Consider the following 22779-nt stretch of genomic DNA (forward strand, 5'->3'; position numbering starts at 1 on the left):
TTGATATTTTTTGAACTTTTTTTTTTTTTTTTTTGGTCGTGGGGCAAGAACTCAGGCCCTGGACACTGTCTGAGCTCTTTTTTTTTTTTTTTTTTTTTTTTTTGTGGACAGTCCTAGAGCTGGAACTTAGGGCATGGGCACTGTCCTTAAGTTGTTTTTTTTTTTTTTTCCCCTTTTTTTGGGGGGTGGAGCTCAACGCTAGTGCTCCATCACTTGAGCTACTCCTGTCTTTTACTGTGCAGGTGGTACCTAGGAATCAAATCCAGGGTTTTGTGCATGCTAAACAAGCACTCTATCATTAGTCCATACTCCTCCCCACCCACCCCTTCCCCCCACCCGGGGCTCTTTATTTCACTCCGAGCTATCTTTCTACCGCTTTGAGCCACAGCTCCTCTGCCCTAGTTGACATTTTTACAACCTCAGAATGCATCTTCTTAGATTACTGAGACTTTGTCAGATTATGGGACATAGCATATATTAATTTTTTCTGCACAATATAGCATACATCATGTGCCCTCTACCCTTTTTCTGGGAGATAAGCAGAAAACTAATTTACTAGGAAAAGACCTAATACCTAGTATAGAGAGAGCCATTCTTCTAACTTACAAAATGAATAATCACTGAGGAAATAGTTTTAATGGCAGAGCATGTTCTTAGCATGCACAAGGCTGTAAGTTCAATGCCCATCAAATAATAACAGTAACAGTGATAATTACCATTATTTTTCTTCCTTTGAACTCCAGAATAATACATGATCTTCCTACTTCTTGGCCAGCTCCACTGTAAAATTCAAGGGTAAAATAAAACTTAAGAAACAATCAAAACAGAACCTTAAGGCAGGCGTGGTGGCATATCCCAACATTCAGGAACTAACACCATACCAATCCTGCAACCACCCTCACACACAACCCCAACACCCCCCCACCCTGAACTCAATAAACTCAATCTTTCTTGCAACTTAAACTGTATCCCAGTGCTAAAGAGTGACCTGACATCAAGAGCTCAGTGTTTAATGAGACGACAGAAAATGGGTCTGCCCCACTGAAGATTCTACTCCGAGTTGGCCACTGATGCAGACAAGCAAACTGGATGGAAGCTACCAGGAATTCCAGGCCTTCCACTTCATCTACCCTAGATACTGCCAGTTCAGTTTTCCAGTTACCATAATGACTTCTAATGTTGCTCCCTTTCCTAAATTTCTCAGCCCTCTGTCTTTTCCCCAAGAGAAAGGCCAGCATATCTACATCAAGCAAACAGAACTGGACACCCGTGGCTTTCCTCTTACCACTTCTCCTAGTACAAGCTACTCTGGAAGGTGTGCCTGTGTGTTACTCTATGCTCCCATGCCCTTCCTTGGGAAACTGAATGCGGTGTCACTAGCCTTTCCCTCACCCTCTGCTCTACCATAGGAAATGAAAGATAACGTAGTCTTTCTTAAATTCTCAAACTCAAACCTCTCAGTTCCCACCTCCTTTGGTTCCCACTTTACTGTCTTTCCGGCCAGCCCCCTAGGAAGACACTCTCCTGCTGCTTTTCCTCACCGTCCACACCTGCACTTCAGAACAGACCGACTGCCACTGTCTGCCCTGAACTATCATTACCAAGCACAAACACCCATACCTGGTCTTCATCCAACTCATTCAGAATATATCTTCTCATACTATGTGGTCCTTTTATGCATTCCTGCTTTGGCTTTTCTGACACTAGGGTCTGGTCCTATCTTTCTGGCTTTCCTTCTCTATTTCACACTAAGCTGCTTCACCGATTCCCTCCCTCCTCACCCTTGCGAATATTCTGAGTTCTGTCCACGGCCTCTACTTAACTGAATCGTTTTGAACACACCAATGACTCCCAAGTGTGTATATGCCCCCTTGCACACATGTTCTAATACTCTTAATCTATACATGTTATGTTTCTTCACTGGGATCTCAGCTAAGGACTTCATATTCAATACGCCAAACTAGTTTTCAAAACCAGCCTTCTGTCCTGCTTTCTTCCCAGAATGTTGTACTCTGCAAGTCACATGACTAGCTCCCTTTAACCAGGTGGACATTCAAATGTTACCTTCCCAGAGGCTTTCTCTTACCACCTTGTCTAGTCTGTTTTTTTTCATAGCTAGTCACAATCTGGATGACTTCAGTGGAACACAACATGAAGTTAGTCTGCTTATGGTTCACTACGGGAACTTGTTCACTGCTGTTCCCTGTTACTACCGTGCCTGACAGGTAGTTAACCTCAAGAAATGCTTATCAAAAGATAAAACCCTCAAATTATGAGCCATGGCAATACTATGTTGTGAAATAAGCCAGACATCAAATTCTCCCATCTGTATGAAACGCCCCCCAAAAGCAAGTCTACAGAGAAGGAAAGGAGACTAGTGACAATATAAGGCTTGAGAGAAGAATGTGACTAGTATTAGATGCAGGCTGTGGCTGAAATGATGAGAATGTTCTAGAAGTACAGTGGTGAGGGTTATAAAATTGTGACCACACAAAAATCCCAACTGAAGGGCCTGGAGTTTCGCCTCGTGGTTGAGTGCTTGCCTAGCAGGCAGGAAGACCAGGGTTCCGTTCCTTGGTACCACATAGACAGAAAAGCTTCAAGTGGTGCTGTGGCTCAAGGGGCAGAGCACTAGCCTTGAGGAAAAAGCCCAAGGACAGCAGCCAGGTCCAAAGTTCAAGTCCCACAACCGACAAAAGAAAAAAATATATATATATATAGCTGGTAGCTGGTGCTGGTAGCTTACACCCATAATCCTAGCTACTAGGGATGCTAAGCTCTGAGGATGAGAGTTCAAAGCCAGCCCATTCCTGCTTGTGTGAACCGGCAGAAAGCTGGGCGTGGAGCTATGGCTCAAGCAGCAGAGCAACAGACGTGAGTGAAAAAGCTAAGGGACAAAAGAAAACACAGGGCAGCCTGCAGACCACAGCAGGCCGGCTGCTGTGGACGGCCGGTGCCGCCCCGAGGCCTCAGCTCCTTCCCACCAGCCGGCCCCCCCTCAGCGTGGACCCCGGCACGTCCGGCTCCGGAGAGGGTAAGCGGCACATGTCGCGGCCTCAGCCAGGCCCACGGTGAGTGCAGTCGGCAGGCCGGGCCGCAGCCCCGGGGGCAGCAGGGGGCCCCCGCCGGCGGGGGCCGGCGCTCCCTTACAGGGGTCGGATGAGCAGCTGGTCACTCTCTTCCGCGGGAATGGCAGACATCCTGGAGGTCTCCGGGGTCCGCGCGCACCGAAGCACAATCAATCCCACCTAGAGAGGAAAGCTCCATCCGCCAAAACACAACTTCCGGCACTCGGACGCCCGCGACACCACGCTCCGCCCAAGCACTTCCGCCCGCGGAGGCGAGCGTGGACCGTTCCGACGCCCGCCGGCGAACCGAGAGCTGGCCCTGGCACTGCGCCTGCGCATAGCCCTGGGGCGTGGCCTGGCGGGCGCGGGGGCGTGGCCTGGCGGGCGCGGGGGCGGGCCCTAGCGGACGTAGTGGGGCGTGGCCTGGCGGACGTGGTGGGGCGGGCTGGAAAAGTTGGCGCTGGAATCAGAATTGGAGTAGCCGTCCGGGCGGCGGGGGTTCCCCAACGCCCAGCGAGAGGCCGGGTCCCCCCGCGCACGGGCCCGCCGTTTCCAGGTGAGCGCTCCGGACCCTACCTCACCCGGGCCCGGGTCGCCGCTCCCGGCTCGTGGCTCGGCGGGAACGCGGCCCCGGGGCGGTGCCGGGTCTGGACGGATGGGTGGGGCCCCGCGGAGCCCGCGGCGGCCGGGGATGGGGGCCGCCCACGGGTCTGCGTCCCGCGGCGGACGAGCGGGGTGCGGGGGCAGCGTGGGGAGGGCAGCGCCGGGATCGGGACCGGGGGAGGCCGCCGCCCGCGGGGCACGCGCGCAGGGGCGGAGTGCCGGGCCCGCCGCTGCGCCCCTCGGGCCGGGGTGCGGCGGGGCTCCGTGCGCATCCTCGCGCGGGGCCCGCGACCCGACCTGCGGAGCCTGGGCCCCGTGCCGAGCCTCCCCGACCTGGGACGCTGCCGTCCTCCGCCGGGCTCGCGGGCCGGGGGCGAGGTCTGGCGGTCTCCCCAGCGCCGGGAGCTGGGCGCGGCGCCCCCGGAGTCGTCGCCGGGGCGTCACCGGCCGGCGCCCCGGGAGGCACCGGGCCCGCGCGGCGCTCGCGGGAGGGCGGTGGCGGCGAGCAGACAATAGCGGATCTCGCGCTCGCCAGCCCGGAGCGGCCCGGAGAGCCCCGAGCGTTCCCGGCGGGGAGCCGGCCGGCTGCTCCTGGAGGGCGGCACTGGCCGCAGGGAAGCCTGGAGAGCGCAGGCGGAGAAGTCGGTTGAGGCGCGGCGGCGGGCGCGGGGCGCGGATCCACTGACCATGCTCAAGTGGACTGGCGGCTCTCCTTCTGGCTCGGCCGCTTGTGCCCCAGTGCCACGGTCGGCTTTTCCTGAGCAGTTCACTGCAGGGATGGACCTCACGACGTCCCCGGTTCTCAGATCTCCGCCACCAGCGCTGAAACACACGTACCGGGCTGGGAGTGTGGCCTGGCGTGCACAAAGACCCGGGTTCGATTCCCCGGCACCACATACGTAGAAAACAGCCGGAAGTGGTGCTGAGGCTCAAGTGGTAGAGCTCTAGCCTTGAGAAAGTCCAAGGACAGTGCTCAGGCCCTGAGCTCAAGACCAGGACTGGCCAAACAAACAAACATGTACCAAACAACTTAGTACACGGGTCTCTTTCAGAGTTTGAGGATCCATTGCTTTCTTGGATGCTAAAACAACAGTGTGTATGGTTTATTGACCAAGTAAGAGTTAGATGCGAGGATTCTCATGTTCAATGGATGTGGGGGCTGACGGACCATGAAGGGCTGACAGTCTCTGGTTTCTGCCAGTGACATGACTTCCTGGGGGAGGGGGCCATGAGGAAGATCTGTTCCCTACTTTAAGCCTGTTGGCTTTGTGGCATCTAAGTGACTTTCTCAAGCCTTGGCCTCATTTTTTTTTTTTTTTTGCCAGTCCTGGGGTTTGAACTCAGGGCCTGAGCACTGTCCTTGGGCTTTCTCAAGGCTAGAGCTCTTACCACTTGCGCCACAGAACCACTTCCAGCTTTTTTTCTATGTATGTGGTGCCTAAGGAATGAAACCCAGGTCTTCCTGCATGCTAGACAAGCACTCTACCACTAGGCCACACTCTTGGCCCCCTTGGCCTCATTTTTAAGTATGTGTAATTTAAAAATGAGAATGATTTGCTTGAGAACATGCACCAACATAACAGTAGATGGAAAGATTTACTAAATGCTTTTTCCTCCAAGCCTCCAGATTGACATGAAAATCATTCTGCGTTTCTTCTGTCTCATGGCCGCAGTCATATTTTCTAGAAAGAGAAATCTGATAACGTCGACTGCTTTTCAAAAACCTCTACATTTTCTGTGAAACTCTATAAACAGCCAAAGGTCCCCGTGACCTGCCTTACACTGTCCTCAGAGTGGGCCACCGGGGACACTTTTGCCATCTCCTCTCTGCAGTGTCTCATGGGCCTTTCTGCCCAAGCTGGATTTGAACCCCCATCCCGAGCTCAGCTGTCACTTTTCATCTCTTCTTTCACTTTCTTTTGCCTCCCTCATAGGAATGGCTGCTTTCTGATGTGTTCTCTGGCTAGCTACTTTGCTTTGTAACCTAGGCTCACTGACTTCTAAACAATCAGGGAATGACCGGATTTTCTTGTTATCCTACAAAGAAAGAAATTAGATGATTGAGGCAGCTTAGAAAGTTGTGGTTTTGTGGTCCTTGTGGTGGCTCACATAGTTACTTGGGAGAAATGAGGCTCAAGCCTGACCTAGGCCAAAAAATTCACCAGACTTCCTCCCCCCATCTTAACAAAAGCACAGAGGCCCGCCGTGCCTGTCACCTCAGCTACATGATTAGTGTAAATAGGATTGTGGTCTTGGCTAACTGAAGCATAAAAGGGAAAAACAATGAAAGCAAGAAAGAGCTGCAAGTCTGGGTCAGGTGGCTAGCAAGCATGAGGCCTTGAGTTCAAGCCCTAGTACTGAAAGGGGAAAAAAAGAAAGAAAAGAGAGGAAAAAGAAAGAGAAGGGCAAACAAACAATCGGGGATTTTGGATCAGAGATGGCATGAGATTTGCAAATGCAAAAAGAGGTTTGGGTGGGTGGAGTGCCCTAGTTTACTTGATGGTTTCCTTCACCAGGTTCGCCGACTGCTCCTCTGGAAAGAACTGACCGGGCCCATGGGAAACCTTGGTGTACTCTGTGGTACGCATATTTCCTGTTGCCTCTGGAGAGATCCAGTGTTGGTAAAAGTATGTCAGGTTGTCTTGTCTGTGAACTCTCTTGAAATGGGGCCATAGCCCCGTCCATAAAATGGCAGATCATGAGCTCCTGTTACTATGGTTTGCAGCCTTCGGCCTGGTCTGTGCAAGCCCTTAACACACCAAGAGGCCAGCGACTGTGTCTCAACTGCTGGAGGAGGCCTGGAGGCTGTGTGCAAGTTGTGGGAGTGTGCAGCACCCAACAGGGGGGATGATTTGCCATCTCCTAGGAGACAGGCACAGACAAAATCTGCGTACCAGGCATTAATTATCTTATGAAGTAGCTAGTGTACATTTACCTGGTCTTTGCCAGCAGGGAGGTGTGGACGTAGCACCTGGGCATGTTGTTAATGTTCACTCTGAAAGTTTTCTGACAGTTACTTCAGGAAACATAGATTTCCCAGGGGTATGCGTGCCTTCAGCTGTCTGCTCTACTGAAGATAGATGTGAACCTGAGTAGATGCATGTGTTACGTTTTTCCAGTGTCCATGGCTTTACACTTGCTAGGTAGGTGCTCTACACTTGAGCCATGTCCCCAACATCCTTTGCTTTAGCTTAATTTACTGTTCCTATAGGGTCTTGCCTTAATAGCCCTCTGCCCAACTGGGATTCCAAGTGTCTACCAGCATGCCCAGACTTAGTGTACTAGGTATTTTGGTGAAATCTTGAATTAACTGAAGAGAAGTCCTTGAATTTCTTGATAACAGGTGACATTGTCATTCACAAGAAAGTGCCTTTCACATGTGCACAAGCAGGAGCGCTTGGCTTTGTCGCTTTTCTTGTGACTGACACTTTTTCTTCCAGGAGCTCCAGGGTCATGCTGTGGTGAAAAATGTTTCGGAAAGGCAAGAAACGGCACAGTAGCAGCAGTTCTCAAAGCAGTGAAATCAGTACGAAGAGCAAGGTAGGGAGCAGGGTCCAGAGTCGAACAGTGGTGCCTGTGCTTGTCTGCCTGGACACGGGGCGGCAGACCCCAACCTGCCTTGGCGACCCTGCGCCCTCACATCTGCTTCCTGTCTTCAGATACATGTCGTGTCTGGTTTAATTTTATACAGTTTCTTTGGACTTTTCTGGGGAAACTATATGGGAGAGAACCTGTGAATCTTGACTTAAAACCTTTTTAGTTGCCAGTCCTGGGGTTTGAACTCGGGGCCTGAGCACTGTCCTTGGACTTTCTCAAGGCAAGAGCACTACCACTTGAGCCTCAGCACCACTTCTGGCTTTTCTATGTATGTGGTACCAAGGAATGGAACCCAGGTCTTCATTCAAATTTGCAGATCAAGGTTCAAAGTCAGTCTGGGCAGGAAAGTCTGTGAGATTCATCTCCAGTTAACCAGCTCCACTTAGTAGAGTTGTAGCTCAAGTGGTAGAGTGCTGGTCTTGAACATAGAAGCTCGAGGACAGAGCCCCACACCCTGAGTTCAAGCCTAGTATGGGCACAAAACCCAAACATACTCATACACACACCATTGGGAATAAAGTTCTATGAAACAAACTATTTCCACAAGTGATTGGCCTACCGGTAAGATTGGGGGGGGAGGGGAAATGGAAGTGGTGATGAAGACACATTATACTTATAAACTGATTGAAATCCCTGGCACAACTATTTAAATTTCAAAAATTGCCTACCAGTTCTGCTTGGCAGTTTGCCCTGATGACGAGCCTCAGGCCTGCTCTAATCACTGTGTTCCTGCTGTGGGCCAGACATGAGTGGGCCACCTGCAGAAGCCCGGGTTCAGAATGAGGACACTTGAATTGGAGGGCTGAGGTAGTTACTAGGTAGCATCTGTCTGTCTTCATGCACTGAGTTGGGCTGGGCTCCCCTGCATGGGGCTCTGTGGGAAAGGGCCATACTGAGTGTCACATGACACATGTGGGTCTTCTGGTTGGGCAGAGAGGCGAAGGCCGAGATGTGAGCTTCACTGCCTCTGTGGTGCACCAGGAGGAGCAGCTGGGATCGTGTGGGTTTTTGAAGCTTGCTGTGGGAGGTCTTTGGAACAGTCCGTTACGGTCTGTCTGCCACAGCAGTGGAGCTGTGTGTGTCAGCTCAGGGTCCTTTGCCTCAGAGAAGATGGAGTTCTGACTGTGTGGTGTTGGTTGTTGCAGTCTGTAGATTCCAGCCTCGGGGGTCTGTCCCGCTCCAGCACTGTCGCCAGCCTTGACACCGACTCCACCAAAAGTTCAGGTAGGGGAAGAGCTTGGATTGTTCGCTGATTACAGTTTAAAACATAGCCCAGTGAGTTCTCATGAGCTTGCCACGTCCCTCTCCCACTTCTGAAAGAGATTAGAAGGGAAGCAGAATGGTAGACATGGGCTAGGGGGTGGGGCTGGGTGGTTGAAGCTGGCCTTGGGCACAAGGGTAAACTGTGCTTAGTGGGTCTTGAGAGACAAATGTTCAAAAACATCACATGACAATAATTTAGAGGTCATAACATATTTAACTTTTAAAGAAATGGGTGGCAGGAGAGCAAATTAGGCCATTTCTGGGAGAACCATGTTGATAACTTGGCGGCCTAGACATACATAAGTTCAAGCCCGGGGGAGGATGGGGAGTTGGGTAGCAGCAGATTTCCTTAGAAATCTCACTCACCCAACTCCATAAATAGCTAGAGACTCATTGAAAGTAAACTGCATTCATTGTATCTAAAATAGACCATGGTCATATTCTATAAAAGAGAGTACTGACTGCCCAGTATTACCTTGGCATGGCCAGTGTCACTGAAAATTTGCCATGATAAGTTGTATTAGCTGGATTTTTTTTTTTTTTTGATGGTCATGGGGCTTGAACTTGGCCTGGGCACTGTCCCTAAGCTCTTTGGCTCAAGGCTACCTCCTTATCGTTGAGTCAAGCCCCACTAGCCATTTTCTAGTGATTAGTTGGAGATAAGAGGCTCAGGTCCTTTTGTGCCTGGGCTGGCTTTGAACCTTGATCCTCAGATCTCAGCCTCCTGAGTAGCTAGGATTGCAGGTGTGACCCACTGCGTCCAGGTATTAGCTGGATTTTATAGCACACATTCAGCCTCTGTCATCGGTTCCATTAAAGTACTTCCTACCTGGCGTTATCCCATCTACACAGAGAAAAAGAAAAAAGTAAAAGGTCTTTCTGCTTCAGCGGTAGAGGAAAGTTAACCCGGTAATGGAAGGAGGAAGAATAAAACTATCATTGTACACGACAATGTACCCACTGTTGTTTGACTCCCTCTGTTCATTATTCTAAATAAAGGTTATCATTAATTTATTCCTATTAGTGAGACCTTTATGTACCTTATATTCTGTGAGTCAGACAAAAGTGGTTAATGGAAGTGAATGGAAAGATTCTGTATCATGATGTGGATGTGGCTCAGGTAGTTGACTGCCTAGAGAGCACAAGTTCAAACCCCAGTGCTATCCAGAGTCACCTTGTACCTTAAATCTTTGTCTTAAGTAAACTTTGTACTAAGTAAAGTCTGAGTCTGTTTTTAACACAGAAAAGAATTTAGGATCCTTTGCAAAGCAGAATTTTTTTTTTCAGTGCTAGGGACTGAACCCGAAGCCTTGCACAAGTTAGGCAAGTGCTCGCCATAAGTGTTTCTCAGGAAGTCTATTACCATTTTCCCTTTGTCTTTAGGTCAGAGCAACAATAATTCCGATACCTGTGCAGAATTTCGAATAAAGTATGTTGGAGCCATTGAGAAACTAAAGGTCTCTGAAGGCAAAAGTCTGGAAGGACCACTAGACCTGATAAATTATGTAGATGTTGCCCAGGTAAGAAATACTCAATTCAAAGCCTCTCGTGACTCAAAACTCATGGCCTGTGAGTCCATCAGACGGGGTTTCTGTGGTGCTGAAGGCTCTGCTTGATCCTGTGACTGCCAGGGGTGGAACCAGGCACCTGGAGCCTGAGCTGCACAGGAAAGGCCTCTTCCTTCACGTGGAGCAGCCTCTACGGGCTGCCTGGCTGAACTGGGTTAAGTGGGATGTTTCCTTAAAACATCCTCGCCAACTTTACTGTAGCGCCACTGGTACAGTAGTTTTACTAGTTCAAAGACAGGTGCTGGTAGCTCATGTGGGTAATCCTAGCTGCTCAGGAGGCTGAAATCTGAGGATCACAGTTTGAAGCCTGCCCTGGGCAAGAAAGTCTATAAAATGCTTCTTATCTCCAGTTACTGGAAGTAGAGGTATGGCTCAAGTAGGAGAGTGCTAGCCATGAGCAGAATGATTCAATGACAGCGCCCAGCCTGAGTTCAACCCCCAGGACCAGAAAGAAAAAAATAAGGCATTATGCAGGCAATTGGATATAAGTCAAAGCTGCGTGCTGCATAAAATATTGTAATATCCATATATTTACCTGAGGAGGAGGTGGAGAGAACCGAGGACTTACGGTTAGTCTTACACTATAGAGATGAGAATGTTACGACTCTCATCTTCATGACAGAGAAGGAAGTTAGGTCAGTGTGAAGGAAATCAGTGAAGGGAATCAGTTTACCATTTGGCCAGTTAGCCCGGACAAATCCAGCCAATCCAGCATTTCTGGAACATTATCCCAAGCTAGCGGGAGCAGCCGCCGCTCTGCACACTGCCAGGATGGCTGCCTGTCCTCGTAGTAGAGGGCCGATCACCATGTGAGTTTTAGCTAAAAAGTCATTTTTTAGAAGGGGTATCAAGGTTCGAGAAGTAATGTAACTGTAACCCCTCTGTACATTATCTTGACAATGAAAGAAAAAGTCATCTTGACAGTAGCACCACCTTTATCCCATGTTTTGGAATTGCTTGTAAGCCTGTGGAGAGAAATGATTTGGCAAGAGGTTACTGTATCACTGCGAGGGTCCCAAAGCTATTCAGAACCATTTATTTATTGGAACTTAATATTCCATGAAAACATTTACAGCATGGAACGCCTACAGACTGCCAGTAGCCTTTCATCTTAGTTGACTGAAGGCAAAGCAGGTAACATTCTGACCCAGGAGCTGAAACCAAACTCCCAACTCCCAGCAGCTGTCCCACAGTCCATGGCACAGGGCCGCCAGACATTACCATCCGGTTTGGATGCAGAATGACAGGAAAGTGGCTCCTGCAACAGTTTCCTGGTTATTTCATGCCCTGACTTGAGTATGTTTTGAGTATTCTTATTTATTTTTACTTTTTTTTTTTTTTTTTTTTTTTTTTGCCAGTCCTGGGCTTGAGCTCAGGGCCTGAGCACTGTCCTTGGACTTTCTCAAGGCTAGAGCTCTACCACTTGAGCCTCAGCACCACTTCCGGCATTTTTCTATGTATGTGGTACCAAGTAATAGAACCCGGGTCTTCGTGCATGCCAGGCAAGCACTGTACCACTAGGCCAAACTCCTGGCCCCCTGAGTATTTTTAAATCTAAACAAAAGGACTTATGTTTGTCTAATAGAAATATGCAGACCTCTTCAGAATCTGAGCAGTTCTTCAGTTTGAAATTAGGGTTTCTGGCACAACAGCATGAAGGGACAGAACGATATAGGAAGACTGATCTGGATTTTTGCTTAATTTGTTCATTGTAAAAATTTTTAAATAGGAAATTTTAAAAAAAGAAAGTATTCCTTCTGCTTCTTCAGAGAGAAATTCTTGCTGGACTCAGGTGTATCCCTCATACTTTAACCAGTGTGTGGGACACCTTAGTGTGGGATTGTGGTACTAGAGGTGACCAGTCAAGCTGTACCCTCATTGTGATGAATGTTGTGTGATTTGTTTTTAAAGCAAGATGGAAAGTTGCCTTTTGTTCCTCTGGAGGAAGAATTCATTATGGGCGTTTCCAAGTATGGCATAAAAGTGTCCACATCGGATCAATATGTAAGTTGTAAAATGTATTAAGGAAAATGTTTTAGGAAATGGGGTATCCAGCCTCCCTGGCTGTTAGGTCTGTGTTCAGAGCAGCTGGCTGGCAGCTGGGCCAGGTTCTTAGAACAAACAGGAGCTTCTTCCTTTTGTGTCTCTGATGTACACCCAGCCTGTCTCCAGTTCCCAGTGCATCCTGTGTGCACACACAGCCCTTGTCCTGGGTTCTTGTGTGCACACAGCCCCCATCCTGGCCTTTCAGTGCACTTTCACATCAAGCAAAAGTAGCAGTTTTCCTGGAAGCCAGGCAGAGATGGAGATAGTTTAGGTTCTGTTTCTGATTTTCTGGGGTTTAAATGGGACAGCATGACCCAAACCAAATTGGTCCACACTCAACTTACTGAAGTGTCCGGTGTATATTTACATTCTGCCAGATCCACGCACATGCTGTTTGAACCCACATAATACAAGCCGCATGGGACAGTGTGGTAGAGACTGAGCTGCAGTTTGTGCCATGATGGGGTCTTCTTTCTGCAGGACGTTCTGCACAGGCATGCCCTGTACTTAATTATCCGGATGGTGTGCTATGACGATGGCCTGGGTGCAGGCAAAAGCCTACTGGCCCTCAAGACCACAGATGCAAGCAACCAGGAGTACAGCCTGTGGGTTTACCAGTGCAGCAGCCTGGTAGGTTTTACCTTATTTACTGGGATCCTTGCTCACCAAGGGAAGTGGCCAGACCAGACCAATTTGTCCCCTTTTCAAGGGCTGAGGAAATGCTCCTTAGTTGCCTAATACCTGGCCTCGAAATGGACTCATGAGGCTAAGCCTGCAGGCACAGACTTAAGAGTCATCTACGAAGCATTGCAGTTGAACTGAGTAAACACAAAGCAGATAAGGCTGCGTCCACCGTGGCCAGGGACTCCATCATCCTTGGCTTGTCCTCTGATGCAGGCCTCAGCCCATCTTCAAGGGAGCTCCGGGCAGGGCAGGTGTTGGGGGCTAGGTTGGTGGGGAAATGTTACAAAGGTTGGAGAGAGATGAACTCTGCTCTTTCTGGGCCTTTTTACATCATGCAGGAACAAGCTCAGGCAATCTGTAGGGTGCTCTCCACTGCTTTTGACTCCGTGCTAACCTCTGAGAAGTCCTGAACTCTGCATCAAGGGGAAGCCAACTTCATCGAAGGCCAGCTATTTTCTAAGTCATCTGCTCTCAGTCTGGCTGCTGAACTGCTATGGGAATAGGAAGTAATATTCACATTCCATGCTCTGAAATCTTCATTATTCTTTACATTAAAATGTGCCTGAGATCTGAGGATCATACTTCAAAGCCAGCCCGGGCAGGAAAGTCCATGAGACTTTTATCTCCAACTAACCACTAGAAAACCAGAAGTGGGGCTATGGCTCAAGTTACCAGTGGAGTGCTAGCCTTGAGCTGAAGAGCTCTGGGACAGCACCGAGGCCCCGAGTTCAAGCCCTATGATCAACAATAACAACAAAAAGTGTCAGATTAGATGGCAAACTTTCAATGAACCCTGGACTTCTGGGATAAGAAGAAACCGCAGACATTCACTGAACAGCAGTATTAGGATGGAAACCACCATGTGACTCTAGTGACAGGGCCACTGGCTTGGAACTGAGGCCAGACAGATTTGGAACCAGAGACCCCAGTTTCTTTCAGTCAGAACTGTAACATTGTTACTTATGATTCTAGAAAATACTTGTTCAGGGGCCAGGAGTTTGGCCTAGTAGCAGAGTGCTTGCCTAGCATGCACAAAGCAGAAAAAACCAGAAGTGGTGCTGTGGCCCAAGTGGTAGAGCACTAAGCCTTGAGAAAGCTCAAGGATAGTGCCCAGGCCCTGAGTTCAAGTCCCAATACTGACAAAAAGCAAACAAAAAAACCTCTTCAGAACTGTCAGTGGAACCTGCCAGAAAATCAGTGTTACTGGGTGATGGTGGCTCACACCTGTAATCCTACCTACTCAGGTGGCTGAGATCTGAGAATCATGGTTTAAAGCCACTCTTATCTCTAATTAACCACCAGAAAACCAGAAGTGGTGCTGTGGCTCAAAGTGGTCAGGGACAGTGCTCAGGCCCTGAGTTCAAGCTCCACAACTGACAAAACAAAAACTACAGTGTTTATGTCAGAGGTAAGATCACTGCTTATGTTAAAGTATTTGAAGGATCCAGTGGGTAGTATGCTAGCATACTTTTTTATTTTTGACAAAAAGGGCCCGTAATATCTAATATTTTAAGGATGAAAAACATTAAAAATAAAACCATGTCCATTTAAAAGTACTTTATTTTTTTCCAGTCAAATGACTAGTTAACAAGAGTAAGCTTATTAAACATGCTCTAATTATTAAGGACAATGAAAATAAGAGTCGATTTAGGTTATACAATATATACAGTTGCGCTGCGATATACCAAAGTGATCAGGTGAATGGACTGAATATCATACATCTCAAAATAGCATTCTAGGCTGCAGCCTGTTCTCCACCCTCGCACAGGGGCACAGGCAGACTGCTCTGCACAGTCTGTTCTCCACCCTCGACCCATCACACAGGGGCACAGGCAGACTGTTCTGCGCACCCTTTCTGAGTTGGCATCCCTCCAGGTCAGCTGATGAAAGGGCATACAAAATGCCAGAACCCAGCAGCTGAAGGTCAGGAAATGTAAACCTTAAATATAAATAGATATCTACAATGTTTCTCTTTCTCTTAGTGGCTTTTTTTCCCCTTACAATTTGCAAAGAACAAATAACTAGGAAACAATATTAGCAGGAAGTTAACAGAATTTCTCCTGTCGAGAGTACTATTAATGACTGCACAATAGCACCACCCAATTGTAGACTGGAAAAAGATTTCCTAGGTATTTATGTACCAGTGAACCTGATAGGCTAGTTGGGGCTGACGTTTAAATATGGATGTGAATCAACTTGATTCTTAAGACAGCTGGCACCAGGTCATCAAGATGATAAGAACCAGATGCAGGCAGGGGGCTGTTACAACAGACTGGAGACGTACTGTGCAAAATACATCTATTCACACTTCTAATTCTAGTCGGAAGTGGACTAAAGGAAGGGTTCAAACAACAGAAATTAGTAAGTAGTGAAAATAGATGTAGTGCTTAAAAAAAAGACGAATATAACTAACACATGGGAATGCTGGAAAGCAAAAATCAACGGTTCGAAACAAAACATTCCAGTTTGTTCTGCCATCCATTATCATGGCAGACAAAAATACAATACTTTAAGAAAAAAAAACCCAAAACTCCACACTTAGCAAGAGTTGCATAATAAAGACGAGCTGCTTCAGTCACTGTGCCAACCTGATGAATGCACTGTTGCCTTGCTTTCCAAGCCTACACTAAAACTGATTCCTCTGCTCTGCTCAAAATCCAGTGGGTGTCACATGCCTATTCTGCAAGAGTGCCAGAATTTCCAATATTATTACTATGAATCTTATGCTCACAATGACTAAATAGAGGTATGACAGTCAAGTTCATTAAACTAATGAGTTCATTTTATCACAGCCTAATTCCCACCCCCTCCCCAAGTAGCGTAAGTTTAAGTGATAGAATGACCTTAAATATTAAATAGTAAGGCTGGGATGTTTGGGAGAATAGCATTACTGAGGAGCTACAGATTGCTTGAATACAAACAGATGGACATTGAGTTTCAAGACAGTGTGACTACCATTTCTGTGTGATACAGAGTACAAGACGCTAAGCGGAGCACATGTCTGCGGGAGCTAGCGAGGGAGTCAGTGGCGCCCTGGCAGGGAACAGCCTGGGCTGCGGTTCTCTACTGCGGCACACCTGCTGTCTGGATGACGGGGAGTTTGGGACAGCAAATTCTGAAACATCTGAAGTACATGAACTACAGCATGGTTTTGCAATCCGTCATCCTGGTCATCATTGGTGTTTTTTTAACCAGTTCAGGAAATGCAGTTTGTTCCAACCTCTTGAGAGGAATGAATGACTGCCGTGTGCTGCAGTAAGCCACCATGTGGTTAGGGATGATTCTTTTCACAACGGGTTACACACATGCAGGAGGCCATGAAACTGCACCTCGCGGGGCAGGGCTAGAAAGCACAAGGCTAACGTGTAAGTTTCCAAGTCGTCTTGGAGGAATACTTGTCTTTAAAGGTGAACTGACAGCCTGTGACCAAAGAAGTCCAGCCAGGGATAATGGCAGGGCGCTCTGAAGCAGCACTTCACCGGCTTTCTAAAATAACTGCATTAATGACCACTAACTCCAGAATTAGGGTAAGGAAAGCAAGAAGTGTTTCCATTTTTCCTCATTTTAGTTCTAGCAAGATCTTGGTTGTGTAGTTTTAAAAAAAAAACATTCAGTTCACCTTTGAAGAAATTCAGTTTTTTTCTAATAAAACTAGAGCAATGTTTCATGAAAACTACAAATTATAGAAACAATTCACTTATATATAAAAACTGCCTTTGAGTTTTTAAAACACAACAGTGGTATGGTATGAGAAGAATGGGGCGTGTGTACAATCCAATCTGTGGAACTGGTTATCTGGAAGAGTTTTGGTACCAGTAATGGAACAAGGACATAATGGCTAAAGAAAGGCTCTTTGCTCAGTAGCGATTCAGTCAGCAATAAAGTGCACGAATGATACTGGAAACGCTCCTTTGCGACTGGGATCCCCATCGATGTGGCCGATCTAAAAGGAACAAGTGTGGGTTAGAAAACTGCATTTGGAACTCCGCAGGTCGTTTCTGCATTGGAAGAGACCTGTTGAGAAGGATTTCTTCTGCCAGACAACAACTGGGTAAAAGCCTGGCAGCAGTTTTTGGAGGGGGTCGGAGTCTGGGAGAGGGGTAGTCAGGTCTCCTAGCTGAGGCTCAATCCTTGCCTGGCCCAAACTCAGGGCAGCTCAGCAGCAAAGGCCAAACCAGCTTGGGAACCCAGGAGCGCTAACTCTCAGTGCTAAGCAAGACTAATAGAGAAGGAAAACCTGGTTCATGGACCTTTTGGGGGGTGGAGGTGGGGAGGTCATGGGGCTTGAACTCAGCCTGGATTCTGTCCCTGAGCTCTTCAGCTCAAGGCTACCACTCTACCCTCGAGCCAAGCCCCACTTCCCATTTTCTAGAGGTTCCTTTGTGCCCAGGCTGGCTTTGAACCTTGATTCTCAGATCTCAGCCTCCTGAGTAGCTAGATTACAGGTGTGAGCCACTGTGCTGGCTTCCGTGCACATTTTAACAGGCAAGAAGAATGGGTGAGCCAGCTCTGCCAACAGCTCTCCAGCCACATCCCAAAGCCAGGGCAGACAGAGACCTGGAGGCTGGAACAGTGGGAGTGTTACTGGGCATAGAGGTTAGAGAGGGCCCAAACCACCCGTGCCTGTCAAAGCCACGCTGGCTCCAAATCCCCCAACTTCTATCCCCGCCCCCCAGTTCTACAAGAGGCACCCCAGCTCCACCTGTGGAGCAGGCCGTGAGTGTCCACGAGCACTCAGGAGGGCTCGGTCCTGTGCTGAGGACTCCTTGAAGCCATGCCTCCCACAGGCTTCCCTGAGGCTCGTCTCACCACGGTGCTGTGAGCAGGCCCACAGACATGTCCCACACGTGTGCAGATCCCAGCGCTCTGCAGCACCTCCCAGCCTGCACATGGAGTCTGGGCAGCGAGGACCCGCAGGTGGAGGGAGGGGGGAGCAGTGCCTGTCGTCCTGTGGACACAGGTCCGCCCCCAGCCCATTCAGGACTAAACTGACTCGGGGTGTCTGCCACTCCCGGAGGCCTGCTCCACCAGTGCAGCAGTGTGGTCCTCACCACAAAACCCAAGGCCTCCCTTCAGACCCCCAAGGGTGCTGGGGAGACTATGAACTGAGACACCCGCCCACCCAGAACACAGAGGTGTGAGGCCTGCTGAGGGCAGAGCAGCCAGGGTCCTGAGGCCTGATGGCCACCCTAAAACTGTACCCCTCCAGCTGAGAACCTCATCAGGCCAGGCAGGCAGGTGCAGCTCAGCCCCGAGCCCCTTCCAGACCCCGGTCTGACTCACCCACCACTCCTGGTCCTCCTCCCCATCCACCACGATCACATCTCCCTCAGAGAAGGTCAGCTCGTCCGGGTTGTCAGCCACACAGTTGTAGAGCGCTTTCACCCGCTTGGGCTTCGACTTGGTCTGTATCGGGAGGAGAGCGAAGGCTCGTGGGCAGGAGGCCAGAACCAGGACAGACTATGGGCCTCCTGCTACACTTGCTCTCAGGGGCCCAGGACCCCGGTGAGGGGAGCCCACAGGGTACAGTAGGTTGGTGCAGCTCTGGTGACAGGGAAATGACAGGGAGACCCTAGCTGCAGGAGGAGCCAAGGAAAAGCTGGGAAATGAAGCAGCTGGAGCTTGGTACTTGTGAGGGTTTTGTGAGGGCTGTGCCTTAGCCTGTCTCCACCCAGCTCCAGGATGCCCAGCCCTCCCTCCCCAGGGAAAGAAGGAAGCCTTCCTGCCTCAGAGCCTTCCTGCTAGAGCAAGAGGCAGGAAAGATGATTATGCACTTACTGCCTGGGACTTCCTGGGCATGGGTGCGGGGGGCTGCAGAGCCATGGCATTGGACAGAGTACCCGGAGCTTCTGTTCCAGAAAGATCCACTGTGTTAGGGCCAAGAAGAAGCCTTACAAGATATCCCACCAGTCATAACCACAAGATGTAAAGTGACTACCAGGGTCAGAGGGTCTTGTGTGAAAGCAGATTTCTCCAACCGTTCTGATGTGACAAGGGAAAAGTCCCTGTAAATCAGAGAACTTTCTGCAAGGCAGGATGAAAGCAGGGGCACCAGAAAGAACAACCACAGGCCTTAAACTGTGAGGAGCAGAGTATCAAGCCCTGGGGGCGGCGAGGGGCGGGGAGCGGAGACTGGGGATGGAGGATGGGAAGGAAGGTGGGGGAGCTGGGGATGGAGGGCAGGCAGAAGGGAGAGGGAATTGAAGCTGGAGGGTGGACAGCAAGGGGAAGGAGGAGAGACAGGAGCTGGAGGGTGGGTAGACCCTATCTATACATTTGACCACCTGCCAAGAAATGTTCCTCTGGGACCTGGCAGAATCAAACCCAGTCCCAAATGGCATCATTACCAGGTCCTCTTGGCTGGCCTTTGTTGAGCAGTGTGGTTGGCTTCTCAACCCTGTGGAAAGGGAAAACAGATTTACTGATACCTGAGGCTGTCTCTCTCAACCTCATCTCCCTGATACGGAGGGGACATCTGTGTTCAAAATGGAAGTGGGAAAGTGGTGCTTGGCTCAAGGGGTAGGGTGGTAGCCTTGAGCTGAAGAGCTCAGGGACAGTGCCCAGGCACAGAGCTCAAGACCCATGACCCACAAAAAAACACAAACAAAAACCAAAAATGAACAAAAAACATGCCATCTCTAAAAACAGAAGTGGATGAGCTGTCATTCAACTATTTTTTTCATGCTAAATATTTTAAAAATAATTTGTGTTCCCATTTATCTGGAAATATACATCATGCTATTCTGTGTGTGTGTGCACGAGTCCTGGGGCTTGACCTCAGGGCCTGGGCTTAGTCCCTGAGCTTTGTTCCTCAAGGCTAGAGCACTTCCACTTGAGCCACAGCTCCACTTTGGGCTTTTTGTGAGTGCTTCATTGGAGATCGAGTCTCATGGACTTTCCTACTCAGGTTGGTTTTGAACAATGATCCTCAGGTCTCAGCCTCCTGAGTAGCTAGGATTACAGGTATGAGCCACCAGTACCTGGCCATCATGCTATGCTGTTGTTCAATACAAACAAAAATCAGAATAGAAATTTCTGCTCATTTTTTACTAGCATATATTAGTTGTACAAGGGGTTGTACTGCAGTATTCACAATACAGTATATACATATATATATATATACACACACACACACACACACATATATATGTACACACACACACACACACAGTATATAATCTCCTGTTCAATCTCACCCCCCACCTTCACTCTGACCCATCCACTCCCCCTGTTTAAAATAACTTCAACAGGGCCGGGAGTTTGGCCTAGTGGTTAAAGTGTTTGCCTAGCATGCACGAAGACCCGGGTTCGATTCCTCGGTACCACATACATAGAAAAAAGCCGGAAGTGGTGCTGAGGCTCAAGTGGTAGAGCTCTAGCCTTGAGAAAGTCCAAGGACAGCGCTCAGGCCCTGAGCTCAAGCCCAGGACTGGCAAAATAAAATAAAATAACTTTAACAGGTTTCACCATTCTGTTTTCAAGCACGCAAAAAAACTACTTCAACTGTTTTCATACTCATGTCCCCACTCTGTCACAGTCTTTCTGATGAGGGAAGACCAGCCAGAGGGGGATATCACCACCAAGGCTCCTGGTCCCACAAGGCCTCGGCTGGTGGCTGGGCTTTAGCCATGGCTCCCCTGATTTGCTCAGCCTGGCTTGGGCCTTAGTCCTCTATGAGAGGAGCAGTTGAATCTTCAACTCAGGCCTGATTCTTCTGCCGGAACAGAGGGTGTTGGCTGTCTAGAGTGAGGTATCTGGCACGCTCTTCCCAGCATCCTCCGTTTCAGAAGAGACCCAGAGGAACTGCTAGATGAGTTTTGTCTCTAGAGAAACTCATTAGTTTTAATCCTATTCAAAGGGAAGGTGAGTGAGGACAAAGCAGGCCACATGACAGTATGTCTTAGAACCATTCAGGGCTTGAACTCAGGGCTTGGGTGCTATCCCTGAGTTATTTTGGTCAAGGGTAGCGTTGGTCAAGTGAGCTGCAGCTCCACTTCTGGCTTTCTGATGGTTAACTGGAGGTAAGAGTCTCAAGAAGTTCCATGCCAGAGCTGGCTTTGAATGGCCACCCTTAGATCCTGCCTTCCCAACAAACTAAGATTAGCCACAGTCCTGGGCTGGAGCTTCGCTTTTGAAGAAAGACATAATGTGTCCTCTAAAGGAAACGGTCCCTCCTCTCCATGGCAATTTTCATGGTATAATTTAGGATTTTCATATTGGTTCTTTTAAACAGACAGGGAGTAAAAAAAAGGCCTACAGATAGCTAAATCCACCCCACCATTCCAGAGCTAACAGTGATTTTTACACTTGTAAATTTAGTTGGAAAAATAAAAAGAATATTACATGGCACATGAGAATTCAGCATCCACAGTGTACTACTGTCAGAACACGGACACACTTGTGCATTCCTCCTACTTCTAGATTTCTAGTTCATGGCTTTGGATACAAGAAGCTGAGAGCTCAGCCCCTCCTTCCACAGGAGGCCCAAGACCCAAGCCGGGGCCAAACAGGGAGCAGTGTCAGGGGCCTGTGCCAGCTTCTCCCCCAGGGCCCACATGGACAGAGGTGCTTTGAAGGACTTCTTTGTTTTTGCTGGTACTGAGGCTTGAATTCAGGACCTCCAGCTTGCTCTTGCTTGGTTTTCTTGGCTGGTGTTCTACTACTTGATCCATGCCTGTTACCTGGCCTTTTAGTGGTTGTTTTGGAGTTGGGTATCCTGGGGACTTTTCTTTTTTTTTTCCCCAGTCCTGGGGCATGAACTCGAGGCCTGAACACTGTCCTTGGGCTTTCCACAAAGCTAGCGCTCTACCACTTGAGCCAAAGCACCACTACTTCTGGCTTTTTTTCCTATGTATGTGGTACTAAGGAATCAAACCCAGGACTTCATGCATGCTAGGCAAGGCTTCATGTATGCTAGGCAAGCACTTTACCACTAGGCCACACTCCCAGCCACCCTGTGGACTTTCTGGTCTTGGCTAGATTTGAACCAAGATGCTGTACCTCTAAGATTACAGATAAAAGCTGCCAGTGACCAGCTAGAAGAGCTCTGGTTTAAGGATCAGGAATCTAGATTCTAGCACTGTCTCCTTGTCATTCATGCTTTATAATTTAAAAAAAAAAAAAAAAAAAAAAACCAAACTGGAAAAAAAAATTTCCAGGTCTCTGATTTTTAGAAAGGAAGTAAATACAGCAAAGCAGAAAATTACAATGAATATTGTTTCTTATCTTTGCCTGGCAAGTGAGGGGGCTCTGAGTTCATCTCCCAGTACTGTCAAAGAAAGCAACAACAAAAAAATTGAAAGATAGTGGGCGAGATGGCTCATGTCTGTAATCCTAGTCAGGAGGCTGAGATCTGAGGATCACGGTTCAAAGCCAGACCGGGCACAAGAGGACCTGAGCCTCTTATCTCCAATTAACTGCTAGAAAACTCAAAGTGAGGCCTGGCTCAAGAGTAGGGCGGTAGCCTTGAGCTGAAGAGCTCAGGGACAGTGCCCAGGCTGAGTACAAGCCCCATGACCCACAAAAAAAAAAAAAAAAAAAACAAAACTAGGGAGTGTAGCCTTCCTCGGTACCACATACACAGAAAAAAAAGCCAGAAATGGTGCTGAGGCTCAAGTGGTAGAGCTTTAGCCTTGAGAAAGGCCATGGACAGTGCTCAGGCCCTGAGCTCAAGCCCCAGGACTGACAAGAAAAAAAAAAATCTGAATGAAAAGTGAACAAAGGAAGTTATTGGACAAATGGAGAGACCTGAACTGGGTGTGAGGGCTGGATAGCAGTTATACCACTCATCCCGTTCCTGCGCATGCAGCGCATGTCGGAAGGGAAACATGCCGATCTGCAGCCAGCACGCGCTCACTGCGCAGGGCCGCTCTCCAGGCCTCACTGTGCGGGGCCCCTCTCCAGGTTTCCTCCCCGTGGGAAGCAAACAGAACGTAAAGGGCCTCGCGTCC

At 48.8% G+C, this 22779-nt stretch overlaps 3 protein-coding genes across 10 annotated transcripts in view; 1 reads left to right on the forward strand and 2 right to left on the reverse strand.

Annotated features, from left to right (window-relative positions):
- Positions 1-3355, reverse strand: part of Cpsf3 (cleavage and polyadenylation specific factor 3) — a 32140-nt gene extending 28785 nt beyond the window's left edge. Inside the window, exons 1-2 of the mRNA XM_090337470.1 lie at positions 3151-3355; positions 717-780 (exon numbers count right to left, since the gene is read on the reverse strand). Of these exons, the coding sequence (XP_090193596.1) occupies positions 717-780; positions 3151-3200 (114 nt within the window). The 5' untranslated portion in view covers positions 3201-3355. The remainder of the gene's footprint in view (positions 1-716; positions 781-3150) is intronic.
- A 118-nt stretch (positions 3356-3473) lies between these two features.
- Positions 3474-13397, forward strand: Itgb1bp1 (integrin subunit beta 1 binding protein 1). Of its 5 annotated transcripts, none has more exons than XM_090337473.1 (9): positions 3474-3624; positions 6188-6298; positions 6397-6482; positions 7112-7211; positions 8414-8492; positions 9915-10051; positions 12011-12103; positions 12626-12775; positions 13168-13397. In XM_090337473.1, exons 4-9 carry the CDS (start codon positions 7140-7142, stop codon positions 13237-13239), a joined length of 603 nt encoding a protein of 200 aa, XP_090193599.1. In that variant the 5' UTR covers positions 3474-3624; positions 6188-6298; positions 6397-6482; positions 7112-7139; the 3' UTR covers positions 13240-13397. The 5 variants fall into 5 exon arrangements, with proteins under 5 accessions (XP_090193599.1, XP_090193600.1, XP_090193601.1 ...); XM_090337474.1 differs by having other exon boundaries at positions 6188-6251; XM_090337475.1 differs by lacking the exon at positions 6397-6482 and having other exon boundaries at positions 6188-6251.
- A 974-nt stretch (positions 13398-14371) lies between these two features.
- Asap2 (ArfGAP with SH3 domain, ankyrin repeat and PH domain 2) overlaps positions 14372-22779 on the reverse strand; it is a 141923-nt gene continuing 133515 nt past the window's right edge. For 2 of the 4 annotated variants that reach the window (XM_090337482.1, XM_090337480.1), the window contains 4 exons: positions 19177-19226; positions 18608-18678; positions 18113-18235; positions 14372-16772 (listed from right to left, as the gene is read on the reverse strand). In XM_090337482.1, the coding sequence (XP_090193608.1) occupies positions 16698-16772; positions 18113-18235; positions 18608-18678; positions 19177-19226 (319 nt within the window). In that variant the 3' untranslated portion in view covers positions 14372-16697. Of the gene's footprint in view, positions 16773-18112; positions 18236-18607; positions 18697-19176; positions 19227-22779 lie in introns of all 4 variants that reach the window. The other 2 variants (XM_090337481.1, XM_090337478.1) reach the window with 1 other exon arrangement.

This window comes from Megascapheus bottae, chromosome 7, assembly GCF_031878675.1.
Source record: "Megascapheus bottae isolate mThoBot1 chromosome 7, mThoBot2.hap1, whole genome shotgun sequence".
NCBI classification, from domain to species: domain Eukaryota; kingdom Metazoa; phylum Chordata; class Mammalia; order Rodentia; family Geomyidae; genus Megascapheus; species Megascapheus bottae.

Bases quoted from the DNA above. Each gene is read 5' to 3' on its own strand.
- Itgb1bp1 (XM_090337473.1), top strand. From the start codon at position 7,140: ATGTTTCGGAAAGGCAAGAAACGGCACAGTAGCAGCAGTTCTCAAAGC. The intron at 7,212-8,413 runs GTAGGGAGCAGG...TGGTTGTTGCAG, and splicing joins AAATCAGTACGAAGAGCAAG to TCTGTAGATTCCAGCCTCGG. The intron at 12,104-12,625 runs GTAAGTTGTAAA...TTCTTTCTGCAG, and splicing joins TGTCCACATCGGATCAATAT to GACGTTCTGCACAGGCATGC.